The sequence below is a fragment of the Natator depressus genome, chromosome 12, assembly GCF_965152275.1.
Source record: "Natator depressus isolate rNatDep1 chromosome 12, rNatDep2.hap1, whole genome shotgun sequence".
In the NCBI taxonomy this organism is placed as follows: domain Eukaryota; kingdom Metazoa; phylum Chordata; order Testudines; family Cheloniidae; genus Natator; species Natator depressus.
The window spans coordinates 3505005-3520208 of record NC_134245.1 but is presented as its reverse complement, the minus strand read 5'-3'; the positions used below and the strand labels follow the sequence as shown (position 1 = coordinate 3520208).

Here is a 15204-nt window from a genome sequence, read left to right as displayed (position 1 = left end):
ACCAGTTTGTTCTGGGAACTTGGAAGGTACGATGCCTCTAGATGTATCAAATGGGCAATGCAGAAGTCCTACAGCTTGAGGGCTTCCTGGCACAGAGAAGAGGAGCGAGCACCACCCTGTCTGTTTATATAGAATATCACTGTCATGTTGTTGGTCAATACCGATACACATCTGCCCTCCAGATGGGCTTGGAACGTCTGTCAAGAAAGGTGGACTGCTCTTAGCTCCCTGACATTGATGTGAAGTGGAAGTTCTGCCTGGGATCAGAGGCAGAGTCCTGAGTCTTCCTAAGTGCGCCCCCCCATCCCATCATCGACGCATCCATGACTAGAGACATCGAGGGTTGGGGCCTGGAGAAGGGCACTCCCGTGCACACTGCTTGAGGATTGAGCCACCACAGGAGGTGATCGGAGGAGGAAGTGTAACTGAACTTGTCTAGGTGGTCTCAGGTGGGCCTGTACACTGAGGCCAGCCAGGTGTGAAGAGGTCAGAGCCAAAGTCTTTGTGTAAGCAACCATATGACCGAGCAGCTTCAGGCAACCTCGTGCTGTAGTAGTGGGGTATCACCTTAGGTGCTATATGATGGCACCCATAGTCAGAAAACGGGATTCCCAATAACTGATGAGGAGGTGTTAATACCAAGAGAGGGAAAATTGCTTTTGTAGTGAGCCAGCCACGCCCAGTCCCTATTCAAGCCCAACTCAATGGTGTGCAAATTAAGTTTGCAAATGAATTGTAGCTCTGCAGTTTCTCTATTATCAGGAGTGGACCTGACTGAACTGGCTTTGTCAGCACTGGTTCTCCACTTGTAAGGTAACTCCCTTCTCTTCATGTGCCAGTATATTTATGGCTGTATCTGAAATTTTCACTCCATGCATCTGAAGTGGGTTTTTTTTTTTTTTTTTACCCACGAAAGCTTATGCCCAAATAAATCAGTTAGTCTTTAAGGTGCCACCAGATTCCTCATTGTGTTTTTGTGGATACAGACTAACACGGCAACCCCTCTGATACTTAAGGCCACGCTGAGTTGGAGGTAGAGCCAGGAACATAAGAGTGCTTCTGAATCCTCTGCAACCAGACCAAACCTCCCCTATCGTATTCAGCTACAGTACAGCATATCTTGTGTTTCAGCGCTTGGTCAGCTACTCGTCTCTTTCTGGAATTATAAAAATGCCTCCTGCTGCCTGGGCAATTCAAAACATTCAAACGGTGGAGCATATCAGTGCTATGAGCCAATCACTCATGAGGGCGTATTATAAATCAAAAGAGACAAGCAATTAGGAATCTATATTAAAGTCCTTATAAATATATATTATATAGCAACCCCGAATGTGCAGGTAATCAGATCACTTGATGGACTGAGAAATCTCCATAGCTCTGGCTGGGAAGGAAATGCCCTCAAATTACTTGAGACTTCTCAAAAAGTTAAAAGGATATGGACTTTGAAAGGTTTCAGAGTAGCAGCCGTGTTAGTCTGTATCTGTAAAAAGAAAAGGAGGACTTGTGGCACCTTAGAGACTAACAAATTTATTAGAGCATAAGCTTTCGTGAGCTACAGCTCACTTCATCGGATTCATACAGTGGAAAATATAGTGGGGAGATCTGAAAGGAGTGTTTTTGAAAGCTTGCCATTGTCTCAAACACCCCTGGAAGCTCAGTCTACACATGAAGTTGCACTAGTTTAACCAAAATCAGTTTAAAACCAGTTTAGTTAAACTGGCATGGACCCTTTAAAATTGGTTTAAACCAGGGTTATTTCAATTTAGCTTCAGTTGATTCCTTAATGAATATCAATAAATATTTAAATCAACATAAGCCAGGTTTAAAATCAGTTTAAGAATGTCCACACAGGCATTTGCAGTGAGGTTTAACAAAAACAGTGTAAACACGCCTTAGTTGAACTGGTGCAGGTGAATGCATGCACCAGGCCTGACAGACCAGAGGAATAATTCTGTTTTCCAATTTACTTTATGCATTTGTCTAGTCTGTCACACTCCTTCCCTTGAGCAGTCAGCCCCTTTCCTCATTTTGTGTGGGCCATTCACAGCAGACAGAAAGTGAGGGAGACATTTACAAGTCAAGGTGATTCTAAAACCATGGCAGTCACTGGTAGGAGGGGGCAGTTCCTGAAACTAAGTTACCTCTTTAAAATTGGCGAGATTTGAAGTTGACAACAGCTGCCAGTTTGTTAAAAGTGGAGTAGGCGTGCAGAGACTGGGATACTTTATAATGCCAAAACTGAGAGCCTGCTCTCAGATGGAGAAGAGGAGACTAGCAGGATAAGATCAGGGAGTTCCTGAGAACTCTTCCTGTTACTGGAAAAAAGGAAGAGCTGTGAACATACAAGTCTGCTTATTTATGACTGATAGAGGAACAGGGATGCAATGCTGATGGGCACAGGATAAACAGACACAGGTCAGTTATTTAGGTGCTTATGGCGCCCATTACCTTTGTATCAGACAAGATCTCTCAGGTACTTATCTGGCTCCTATGACTGCAGTATCTGAGCCCCTCCTAATCTTTAATTCATATATCCTCCCAATAGCCCAGGAGGTACTATTATCCCCATTTTACGGATGGGGAAACTGAGGCACGGACAGGGACTGGCCCAAGGTCCCAGGAAGCCTGCAGCAGAACAGAGAACTGAATAGCCGAGCACTCTCCTTGGCTTGTCTGATCTCGGTCAAGCTGAAAACATGAATCTCCTTTTGGTCACACCTGGACAACTAGTGCAACAGCTCAAGCAGAGGGAAACTTCGTCAGGAGCACTTCACATGCACAAGGCCCAGGTCAAGCGCTGCTGAAGGCATAGGAGCCAGCATCAGCAGACGTCGTTAAGCGAAACCTGATGTGGCAGCATGAGAATCTGCAAAATGTCTCTCCAGAGAGCTTCGCTAGGATGTTTTGGGTTTTAGCTTTGTAAATATGACATGGAGGAGCCTCATGTGGCAGGATAAAAATAGATCCATTCAAAAACAAACGCAACTTGCAGTTCAGCAAAACAGATGCTAAGATGTCAGCCACTCAGCTGTGCCAGGCGGCTCCTCTCCCTTCTGCGGGGGACAGGATATTAGTGAGGGAAGCTAGTGCCTATGCAAACATCTGAACTATAGCTGTACCCTTTCGTTGTCACAAGGGCACACACATTGTTGTTGCTTAACGAGCTTCCCATACAGAAAGGAGTCATGGGGAGCCCTATCCCCCTGCTCTGCCCCTCTAAAGCGATCAAATATCCCCAGTGTATCTAATTGGCCTCAAGAACTGAAGAGTGGTTTCTGCGGTGTGTTTGAGAACCTAACGAAACTATGTCGAGACCAAACTAATTTCATTTGTGATTCCTTAGACTCAGAATACACCACTGGGTTCCCAGAGACAAAATGACTCAGGGGACTGGCCATAGGCTAGAATGTCTACATCAAATCCTAGCCTAGATCACTGGTGACTGCAAATTCTCACAGCACTATTTGGTAGCCTACGGGTGGTCTCAGCCTGGGTCCTCCCATCACAAAAGCCACCGTCTCTCTCAGAAGCCACAACAGACACACCAAGGAGCATGAGTGCTAACTTACCTCCTCACCCCAGACTAAGTCCTCCCCGGTCAAGGTTGAGGCATGCTGGCAGGGGGTGCTGTCAAAGCCTCTACCGGCATAGCCCCACAGTGTAGATCCAGCCTACACTGCTGAAAGCAGTTTATCCATTGGCATAGGAACACCAGCTCCCCTAACGACATTAGCTATGTTCACAGAAGCCCAGTGTAGACACATCCAGGTTGGCACAGCTATGTTGTTTGGGGTGTGGTTTTTCAGGTCCCCTCCCCCCACGAACGAGACAACTATGTAGATCCAGCTTTTCAGCACAAACCAGGCCTCAGGCTCCAGAGCTGTCCATCCAGAACCATATGGATATGTAAGAAAACCAACACTGGGTAGCTGTCCCCTTAAGCACTGGGCTTTATATGCACTGCTACGCTTTTGCAAACGAGCACTGGCAAGGCAGCTACCGAATCCGTGCAATAACCAGTATTCCCCTCAGCTTTCTCCTCTGCATTTCCTTCCCCAAATGCTCTGATCATCAAGACTTTAACATGTCTAACTAGTTATTCTACAGCCTCCCCGCAATATCATCAGGCCAAGCTCAGGATATTGGGAGAGCCCAGCCATGGACCCAATGGGGATGCTGCAGCATCACAAGATGAGTTGGACAGGATGAAGCAGAGTGCACGGGAGGTTTTTTTGGCTTGGACACATCTTGGAAAAGAGCAGGGAGGGCATTTTCTACAGGCTCATCTAGAGGGGTTTAGTAGTATTTTAATTCAGTGTTAAAGATCACTAATGCAGCAGTGGCCCTTTCAAAGGCAAGCCATGCAGTGAGGGTGGGGGCAGGGAATAATTGCCCAAGGCTCTGATTAAAAGTAGGTAGAGGGCTGTATCCCTGACCTGCAGAAAGGAGGCCCACGAGGATAATGACCATCTAATCTGGGAAAGCCTTGTGAATCCACCACAGAGATTTACTCTGTTTTGGAAGATAAATCAATAAGCAACAACAGGAACACAGCAGGAATACATAGATAATTTGCACGAGAAGAAAACATCTGGCACAGCTGTGGGAGGGCCAGCAGCCAAATTTGATAAAGAGCCTGGAGCAGGGCAGTGGCTAATATTGCCTCCCTCTTATGCTTTTAGGAATAAATGGGAAGGGGTTTCAGAGAAGCAGAGGGATGCAGCGTAGTACAGAACGATAATTCATAGGATATATAATGAACCCACAGAAGGATCGAAAACAGACAAGTGAGACTTTATCAGGACATTTCAGATCTATACCTACTTTGCATCAAAACACAGTTCTATTGAAGGAAAGGAAACAGTCAAGAAATAAATATGGTGTAGCATTTACACCAACAGTCCCCAAACTTTTGAGGGTCACCCGCCCTTACCCATGTCTGCAGCTCCCTGCCCACGCCCATGAGCCAGGCTGTGGCTCAGGCCGGGGGTGGGGTGGGGAAGAGGGGGGAACGGGACATACATGGATAGGAGTAAGGGAGCCAAGGCTAGGGGCGCAGCTGGGGATGGGTCTGGGAGTGGGGCCGCGGCCAGGGGCAGAAGCAGAGTCGTGGCTGGGGCCAAGGTAGTTGGGCCACCATGGGGACCAGTAGCTGGGCCTGCGGCCAGGTGCAGCTCTGCTCCTGGCCTTGCCCCCAGCCTCGGCCCCGGGCCGGGACCTTCCCCCAGAGGAAGCTTCATCAGTAGATCTCAAAGCATTTCACAATCTTTAATATATCTACCCTCACAACACTCCTGTGAGGCAAGGCAGTGCTACTTCCCCATTGTACAGATGGGGAACTGAGACAGAGTCTAAGGCCTTGTCTACACTACCAAATTTTGTCGACAAAAACTGCCTTTTGTTGACAAAACAGCAAATGCGTACACACTGCAATGCGACTTTTGTTGGGAAAAATGCCATTTTGGTGACAAAATACATCCACCCCAATGAGAGACATACGTCTTTTTCCTCTAAATTTGTGTCAACAAAGTGCCAGTACAGACACCATGCTTGACTTCATCGATTTAATTGGCCTCCAGGAAGTGTCTCACAATGCCCATTGTGACCGCTCTGGTCAGCAGTTTGAACTCCACTGCTCTGCAGCCAGGTAAACAACCATCCACCTCTCCCCTGCAGAAGCCCCGGGAATTTCTGAAATTCCATTTCCTGCTGGCTCAGCGAAGAGAAGTCTCATCACATCTTGCCAGGTGACCATGGCAGGTTATCGCATCAAACACTCTCCCGCTTGTACCACTCCTGAGCTGTTGGATGGGCAGCATGTTTAAAACAAATAAGAAGTTTTTCTCACTCAGCGCACAGTCAACTGTGGAACTCCTTGCCTGAGGAGGTTGTGAAGGCTAGGCCTATAACAGGGTTTAAAAGAGAACTGGATAAATTCATGGAGGTTAAGTCAATTAATGGCTATTAGCCAGGATGGGTAAGGAATAGTGTCCTAGCCTGTGTTTGTCAGAGGGTGGAGATGGACGGCAGGGGAGAGATCACTGATCATTACCTGATAGGTTCACTCCCTCTGGGGCACCTGGCGTTGGCCACTGTCGATAGACAGGATACTAGGCTGGATGGACCTTTGGTCTGACCCAGTCTGGCTGTTCTTATGTTGGATCTGATCAGTATATGGGGAGCTGTGCTTGAGCTGTAAGAATTGGGATACCTACGGGCACATTTCTTGAGGCTTGTGCGAAAAGGGCTGTGATCGGGACATGCTGCAGAGCAGAGCGAAGATAAAAGAACTGAGGCAGGCCTACCATAAGGCGAGAGAGGCAAACTGTGGGTCTGGTGCTGCACCTAAGACCTGTTGGTTCTAAAAGGAGCTAGACACTATCCTCCATGGTGACCCCACCTCCATGAGCCCCGTGGATACCTCGGCAGGCCTGGAGGCAGTGGAAAGAGGACCTAACCTGGAGGACGAAGTTATTGATGAAGAGGTGGAGTTAGATGATGATGTGGAGCTCCCGGTGGGACAGGCAGCCAGGAACTGTTCTCCGCTCCAGAAGCGTCTAGCCAACGTCAGCAGCTGCTCTCCAGCGAGCAAGAAGCAGAAGATGAGACTCCTGGTAAGTGGCTGTAGTTTGTGTAGTGCGGAGAGGAGTTCAGGGTATAGAAATGTGGGAGGCTGGCTGTGTTTCTGCGAGCTGGACATTTCCCTGTGTAGCTAATCGATATGGCAGAACAGGGTGTTGATGCATGCTGAGATCTCACAGGAATCCTCCAGAGAGATCTCCAGAAAAGTTTCCTGGAGGTACCCTGTAATCCTCTGCTAAAGGTTCCTTGACAAAGCAGCTTTGTTCCCTCCCCCAACGTAGGAAACTTTCCTGCGCCACTTGGCAATCATTTGTGCAGGGACCAAAGCGGCACATAGGTGAGCAGCATAGCGAGCTGGGCGGAAGCCACAAGCATGGAGTAGATGTACTCTCATTTCCCTCCTTACCCTTCGCAGTGAGAGGTCTGCTAGAATGACCTCCGCCTGTGGAAAAGCGCGGGAGAATTTTAGAATTTTTTCCCTAGTAGCTGCACCACGACCCTTGCAGAGTGTGTGTTCTTTTCCCCATGTGGAGTGTGTTTCCCCCACACACACACCAACATTCACCATGCTATGGGTGTTTGCGGAGATGTGTGCTTGCCAAGAGAGAAAGTGATTGTTATGTTGCAAAAGATGTATTTAACTGAAATGTTTCTATGCTGTGCATGAATTTAACAATCCTGCTTCTGTGCATTGTCCCTTGTGCTTCGGCCACTGTGGCCTTCAGGAACTCCCCACACACCCTGGCCGAGCGTCTCTGCCAGATAAGAAAGCGCCCAAGACGCAGCAAAGACATCATGTTCCAGGGAGGTATTGCAGTGCAGAGAAAAGGGAACACAAGGAGTGCTGGGAAGCCAAACGGCAGGACAGAAAAGAGAATCAGGAGTTTGTTAAGGATGCTACTGATTAGAAGGTTAAAGTAGATGCTGAAGTCCTTAATGCTGCAGACTAAGCAGATCCATGCTTGCCCTCCCCTGCAGCACATTCAGAACTCTCTTCCACACACCCCTCAAATTCCGCCTGCACAGTCCTTTCCACTTTCCAGGACTTCTCGGTTTCCTCTTCACTCCACCCCCTCAGACAGCTTTCACAATGATAGCTGGACCTACACACAGCTGTGAAAGTCTGCCCTTCCCTGGTTCCTCCTTTCCCACCAAGCACCTTTGTGTGTTTGTGTGTGTGCTGTTTCTTGTGCAGTAAAAGCAAAGTTTTTGAATGGTAACTCATCTTTATTTGTTTTCTACAAATTGAGATAGCAAGCACTTCCAATACCTACACTGGCAGTTTATTCATGTGCTTGCTGGAATATTAGGCCCCAGATGTCACCATTACTTCCTAGAAAAACTACATATAATGCAATATTGCAGCACCAATCACAGAGCTATACATTACTGGTTCTCATTTTCAAAGTGTTGCCTCAAAGCCTTCCTGATTTGAATTGCACCCCTCTGGGCCTCTCTGATAGCCCTGGTACCTAGCGGCTCAGAATCAACAGCCACGTGGTCTGCCTTAACACTCCACCCCTGAGCAAACCTTTCACCCTTTGCATAATCTCTGTGAACCTATGTACAGCACGCGGCTATGACCACGGGAATATTATCCTCATTAAGGTCTAAACTGCCATAAAGGCATCGCCAGCGTGCCTTTAATCTGCCAAAGATACATTCAACTGTCATCCGGCACCTACTCAACCTGTTGAACCACTCCTTACTGCTGTCCAGGTTTCCCATGTAAGGTTTCATGAACCATGGCTGTAAGGGGTACACCGGGTCCCCCAGGATCACTTCTCTACAGAGAGGGCAGCTCTTATTCTGGTGTCCTTCAGACAATTTATTCCCTTCTCATCTTTGCTATGCCAATGAGAGCTGGCCTTCCTGCATACAATGCAAGCGACAAATGGGACGTCATGTGCCCCACGCAGCGCAGGTCCTTAAAACGCAGCTCCTTAAAACGCAGCTCCAAATTCATTACATTTTGAGACGCTGAAAGAGCACAGCTAGCCTTATGTCATGGGAGAACAAAGCATCTAAATAAAAGTCAATCTGGGAATGAACTCAGGAAAAGGGACGCTGCTTTCCTGATTGCAACCAATGAATGGTTGGAGGAAGCCAATCTCAATGGCAGGGAAACAACTGCATAAACACATCCTGGGAAAACATGAGAAAGAGGAAGTAAGGGCACGAATGTGGAACAGCCCAGGCCCCTTCCCTTCCCCCACACCCCTCACCACTTTCTTAGGAATGGGTGACAAGCTTGGGTCAAAAATAGCCACACTGCATGAACAATGGAAATGTGCTATGACTTTCTGGGCTTGCAAGAATGCCTGACTCAGTGACCTACACCCACAAACAGGTATCCTAGCACTCAGGGACACTGGAGTCCTTGGCTTCCTTACCCTGGGCAGGCAGCTCCTGTTCTCCTATCCCCACAACTCTAATGGCTTTCCAGTCTACCCTTTCCCGATCCAAGCGAATCGCATAGGGAGAACGTCAGCTAGAGTTCCACTCGCCCCCACCGCCACTGCTGAAGCTGCTTTGCAGGTAGGACACTGCTGCTTCAGTAGTCCGAGCAGATGGCTGCAGTCCAGGCATCTGCTTCACGCCTCCAGGCATCTGCTTCACGCCTCGGGGAAGTGGTTCTCTTCTCTTGGTTTGGGGGCTAGGTTGATTTTCCAGCACTCAGGGCATCACATTTGCCTCTGTTCTGACTGGCTTGTGCAGGCAAGTAGCAGGGAACCAGCACACCCTGCAGACAGAGGCTGTGTCACAGTGCTCTATCCCAGCGGAGTGCTAGGGAAATCTGAGCAGAAGCAACACAAGCCCAGCAGTGAGATAGGACCCATGCAGCCACTAAGGAGCATACGCACATAGACCAAAGATTTTCTATTAATCACGCTCCAAAAGGCCTTTTCAAAAGGCCATAATGTTACAAATTCAAACCCCGGCGCATCCTAGCCTAGAAGCAACCCCTCACCTCACTAAGGACTAATCCTGTGCTAAATCATAGTCATTGGAGCTGTGTGTGAAACATGCGGGCAGTCATACTAAGGAGAAGGTGGTATTGCCACCCTCATAGAACTCCAGGGAAACACTCCTTTCAAAAAAGTTTACTTCTGGTAAAAAGCCAAATCATGAGAATTTCAGCCCCCTAAAGAGTAATCTGCCAGAAAGTTATAAGCAAGTGAGAACAGGTTTTCAAAAGGAGAGCATTTTGCAACCCGAACTATAGCACCCACCATTAGCAACCATTATACATGCATCCTGCGTACCCTACACACACTTGACACTGTAGTGACTGGCCCTCTAAGTACAGAAGACAGCTAGACACGGATGTAGCCAGATTCTTCCAAACCCTTGATTTTTTTTGTACTATACTTGAATAATTGAAGCCTAGTTTCTGTTCCAGTTAAAGGGGCCGTGCAGTCTTCAGGATACATGCCATACTGCAGGCTATTTTTAGATAATCCACAAGGAAGGAAACCTCAGCCAGCCAGCCATCAGCATGATTTAAAATGCAGCTTTGCAGCTGTTTGGCCAATGCTGCATAAGTGACTCTACCCACACAGTGTCAATCTTGGACATGGAGAGGATCAATAGCACTTGCAAAGCACTGCATTAGGTTTCAAAAGTTACAAAAGCCTCTGACGAGGCAGTGTTGGCTCTCACCAGACTAGCTCGTTAGGCACGTCAGTCCTTCTAAGGCTACAGGCCTGCACACAGGAAGCAGGGAGGGTTGTGTTAGCTGAAATAGTGCAACAATTCTAGAGGGTCTGAGTAGGCTTTTGGGCCAGTACTTTCCCAGCAGTGAGGCAGACTGTGGGCATCAAGGAAGAGGAGGCAGGAGGGCAAGTAGGTGGCTGCACCACTTTTTATTAGCATTCGTCCAAAGTGCCACTGATGTGAACGGCTATTTACAGAGAGACCAGACAGCCCCTACCCTGAGATGCTAACAATCTAACTCCAGCAGGAAATGGATCCGTTTGCCCAGGAGGATATGCCTGGCTTTGAAGATTGAGGAATGTGCTCATGCAGGCTATGTCTATACTATGAGCTAGGGGTGTGATTCCACTGCTCACACATGCTCACGCTAGCCCAGATATAAATAGTGTAGCCACAGTAGCTTGGAGGGAGGCACGGCTGACTCACCAGTTTCAGGCAGACTTGTACACCGCTACTTAGACTCGCTCTCGTGCCATAAGAGCTAACGCAAGGATGGGTACAGGCGCAGGGGAACCACACCCCTAGCCTGTAGTACTGAGACAGCTACAGAGACCTGCAGCACGAGAGGGGAGTGAGATGTGAAGGTCTGGAAGAGCGGGATTGCCAGCTGCAATGGCTGAACTGCTGTTCGGGGAAGTGGGTGGATTCCAATTGTAAATGACATTTTCTATAAAACCTCAAAGTACGAAGATTCCCCTCCTCCAGTTTTAACATTTCACCGGTCCTGCCCTTGGGAACTTCATTTTACAGAGATATGTTCCAAGTGTCCTTGGCTTCATCTGTGTAACACTATGGACACAGACCAAAACATTTTCAGTTGGGGCCTTTACATTTTGGGTGCCTCAGTTTTTGGAAAAAGAAAAGGAGGACTTGTGGCACCTTAGAGACTAACAAATTTATCTGAGCATAAGCTTTCACGAGCTACAGCTCACTTCATCGGATGCTGTAGCTCACGAAAGCTTATGCTCAAATAAATTTGTTAGTCTCTAAGGTGCCACAAGTCCTCCTTTTCTTTTTGCGAATATAGACTAACACGGCTGCTACTCTGAAACCTGTCAGTTTTTGGAAGCCTCCAGCTTAACATCCTGGACCTTGCCCATCTAGTGCATTTTCTGTGAGGCTCAAACTGGGGGTGGGGAAGGAATCAAGGTGGCTTAAACTGGGCACCCAAAAAGCACAGATACTTTTTAAAGTTTGTGGCCGCCATATAAATATGGCATCTGATTGATGAATGGCTCAGCTCAGAGCTCCTCCTTCCCCAGGTCTCCTTTCTATGATCAGGAGAGTTTAATTTGTTCTATTTTGGGCACTTACTATTAATTGTTCTGAAAAAAGTCAGTCCCATTTAAGTGTGGCAATAATGTGATCAGTGTATCAGATATAAAAATATTGCAGGAACCATGGATTGCTTTCGTGGCTGAATCCACAGATGGATAGATAGGAGCAGCTGGAGAACACTCTTCTGCATCCCAAAATACCCAAGTGATGTGGGGGCTGGAACTGGTATATTGATTCATTACTCCAAGAGAGTCCCTCTTTGCCAGACCAAATCTGACAAGTGCCACTTTGCCTCAAGAGAAATGAAGCAGCTAGGAAGGGAGAGGATGCTTAACAATTTAGATCACTGTCAGGAAGGTACGGACGGAGGGCACTTACCAGAGGAGCTCAGCTGGCTGGCTTTGACGGGAATGTGTAACTCCGATTGGCTGAATCGCGTATCAGAGCCATCACATGGCCCCTGATCTTCTGTTTGACCTGCAGGAGAGGAGGCGATCTCAGCCAAAACTTCTAGGTCCTTCAGGATAACCTGGTAAGAGGCACGGACAGCACACAGGTGAGTAATGACAGTGCAGCCTGGCGAACCTGTAGAGGTGGCAGGAGACTAGAGACTTTGAGCCTTTTCTTTTTGAAGTGATTGAAAGGAAATGGGATCCAAAAAGCCAACCCTAACCCTACTGACATGGATGAGGTAGAAGTGGGGAGGCCAGGACTCCTCCTTACAGTGAAGTCATCACAGTGAAGTTCCTGGCATACACCTCCCATGGAGAAGGGCGGGACACAGAAATGGGCAGGTGACCATTAAACTTGGGCCAAACTTATACAGTCAGCACCCCAACTAGACCAGGACTTGCTGCTCTCCACCCAGAGTATATCTGGTAAAAGCCAGTGGTTTTACTTCTCAGCTTCACTTCACAAGAGAAGTGAAAAGTTCAGGTAAAGGAGGTAATTGGACGAGACATTTTCCCACCATGCAATGAATGTTGCAAACCAGCCTGGACAGCCAGCAACGTTACTGGAGGGAGGCATGGGAAACCTGTGTTGGGGATTTCCAGGCACTCTGCAGCCAGTCACAGAGTTCTGCAATTCTTGAATGTAGTTTTCATTTAAACAGGAGCTAGCAGCCATTTTGTTTGTAAGGAAAGTCTTTCAGGCACCAGCCAATGCAGTGCCATCTCACTGAGTGGAATGACAGCTTAGAGAGCTATGAATTGTGCCAATTAATCTCACTGGATCGACTCCGAAGACTGTTTAAAATGGCAACATTAATCCAGTGCTGATCAACTCAAAAGAAACTTCTAGCTAATGGGCTTATCTAGCATTGGACACCTCACTCATGTGAAAAGGAGTTTACGTTGGATTGAGGCTGAACAGCTTTATCCAACACTGGTCATTCTCTGCACAGGACTTCGCCATCACCCGCTCTCCTCTCTACACCTCCACAGTGGTCATTTACAAGATTATGAGGATAATTATGGTTTTCTACAATTGTCCTGATGTCCCAATCAGTAATAATGGATCTTTTTCTATCCCTAGCTGTTTTATTGGTCACCACCATCTCTCTCATCATCCTCCTACTTACTGGAGATTTGTAAAGCATGGGAACAACTAGACACACAGGCTGATACCTTTGGGGAGCCCTGCTGCACCAACCAGCGCACGGGCACTGGGCAGAGTGGGTCTCCCACACACCCTCCAGAGTGTTGCCACCTCTTGCTATTCTATTGCAAGTCTCGGACTATTTGGCATTCTACTTGTATATTGATAGCTCACGGAGTCATGTAATTATTTGGGAATTTCAGCTTTTATTATGATTAATTATTATTTATTATTATTAAAAGAAAAGTAACCTTCTCATCCTTATGGCTTCAGAGAAGAACTTGAAAAGTGACCCAAAAAAGCTCAAAAGCCAGAAGGCAAATGAAGACCCCCAATGTATTTCTTTTTTTAAACCATGAATTTTAAGCCACTTGTGATTTTTGAAGTCTTGGGGTGGCAATCCTGTGTCTCAGAGTGCTTAGACAATAAAGTCACAGGGCACTCAGGCAGTGAGCATTACCCCCATTTCACAGATGGGGAAAGTTAGGTGCCAAGACTCAGGTTTTAAGGCCAGAAGGGACCATCATGATCATCTAGTCTGATCTCCTGCACATTGCAGGCCACAGAATCTCACCCACCCACTCCTGTAACAGACCCAGAACCTCTGGCTGAGTTTCCAGCAATCCTCAAATCATGAGTTAAAGGCTTCAAGTTACGGAGAATCTACCATTCACTCTAGTTCAGACCAGCAACTAAGACAAACACCCCCCCGGTTCTCTGCCAATCTGACCCAGGGGAAAATTCCTTCCCAATCCCAATTCTGGCAATCAATCAGTTAGACCCTGACCATGTGGGCAAGACCCTCCAGCCAGACATCTAGGAAAGAATTCTCTGTAGTAACTCAGAGCCCTCCCCATCTAGTGCCCTATCTCCAGCCGATGGAGATATCTGCTAAGAGAAGTACTGGATGGGCCATATGCCATTGTAGGCACTCTCAGGTTAAGTGACTTGCATGAAGAGTCAAGAAGAGAATCTAGCTCTTCTGATTTTCAGTCCTGGGCTTTGTTCTCTTCTAGGCCATCCATCTCCCTTAGCCTCCAGGCCAATTTCCTGCGCAACACAGCATTTCTCAGACAGGTTTCAGAGTAACAGCCGTGTTAGTCTGTATTCGTAAAAAGAAAAAAAGAAAAGGAGTACTTGTGGCACCTTAGAGACTAACCAGTTTATTTGAGCATGAGCTTTCGTGAGCTACAGCTCACTTCATCGGATGGTTCTCAGGGCTTGTCTACACGGTAAGTTAGTGTGTGGAAAGCCGGGGGTGAATCTCCAGCTCATCAGCTTGCTGCACAGTAATGTCCCATGCAGACAAGCCCTCCAAGTCTCAGCCAGAGTTGCTCTGAGCAGATGCAGGAGACAAAACAAGCTGATTTGGGGAATGCAAATAGCAGCTCTCTCCTGATTACAGCTTCTGTTTCCTTTACAAAAGCCTAAGGAAAGTACGCAGATGAACAGGCACAGCCCTCCTCTCACCCACTTGTCATTGGCGAACGCTACCAGAAGCGGCTCTGCTCACCAGCACTCTTGCACACTGAAGTAGACAGCAGTCTACAAAACAAACCCTGGCGGAAACCATTCCCACTTAGCGCTTGCCAGGGGCTGTGAAGGAATAGGGGCCAGAAAACAGAGCACCCTCTGGGCTCATATCTCACTGAACAGATGCTGCCCCTCCAACCAACTCCCATCCCTGCTGGACCAGGTGGATTTCTAGCTCATCAGGAAGGATGTTCAAGTGGCTCTGAGGGAGGGGAGAACCATCTACATTTGGTTTAGCCTTCGCTGCTGTGAAGCATGGCCACATGGAGCAAAGCTACAGAGCGTATTAACCTACAGAGACCGGAGCTTAGGAAACTGTGAAAAACAAAAAGCTCCAATACACATGGGAGGTCCCTGCACGCACAAACATTGTTAAGTAACTCCATGCAACTCCCTCCGGGGGGAAATAAAGGACAACAACAATCTTAGAGACAATAACCTTGCACGGAAGGAGAGAAAAAGCAAGGCCCAACACAGATGTGTGGTCAATACTAC

General features: G+C 47.6%; 1 protein-coding gene across 3 annotated transcripts in view; it reads right to left on the bottom strand.

Annotated features, from left to right (window-relative positions):
* The window catches only part of VAC14 (VAC14 component of PIKFYVE complex), a 198139-nt gene that overhangs the window by 103532 nt on the left and 79403 nt on the right, over positions 1-15204 (bottom strand). For all 3 annotated transcript variants that reach the window (XM_074968347.1, XM_074968345.1, XM_074968346.1), the window contains one exon: positions 11956-12106. In XM_074968347.1, coding sequence (XP_074824448.1) covers positions 11956-12106 — 151 coding nt within the window. The remainder of the gene's footprint in view (positions 1-11955; positions 12107-15204) is intronic.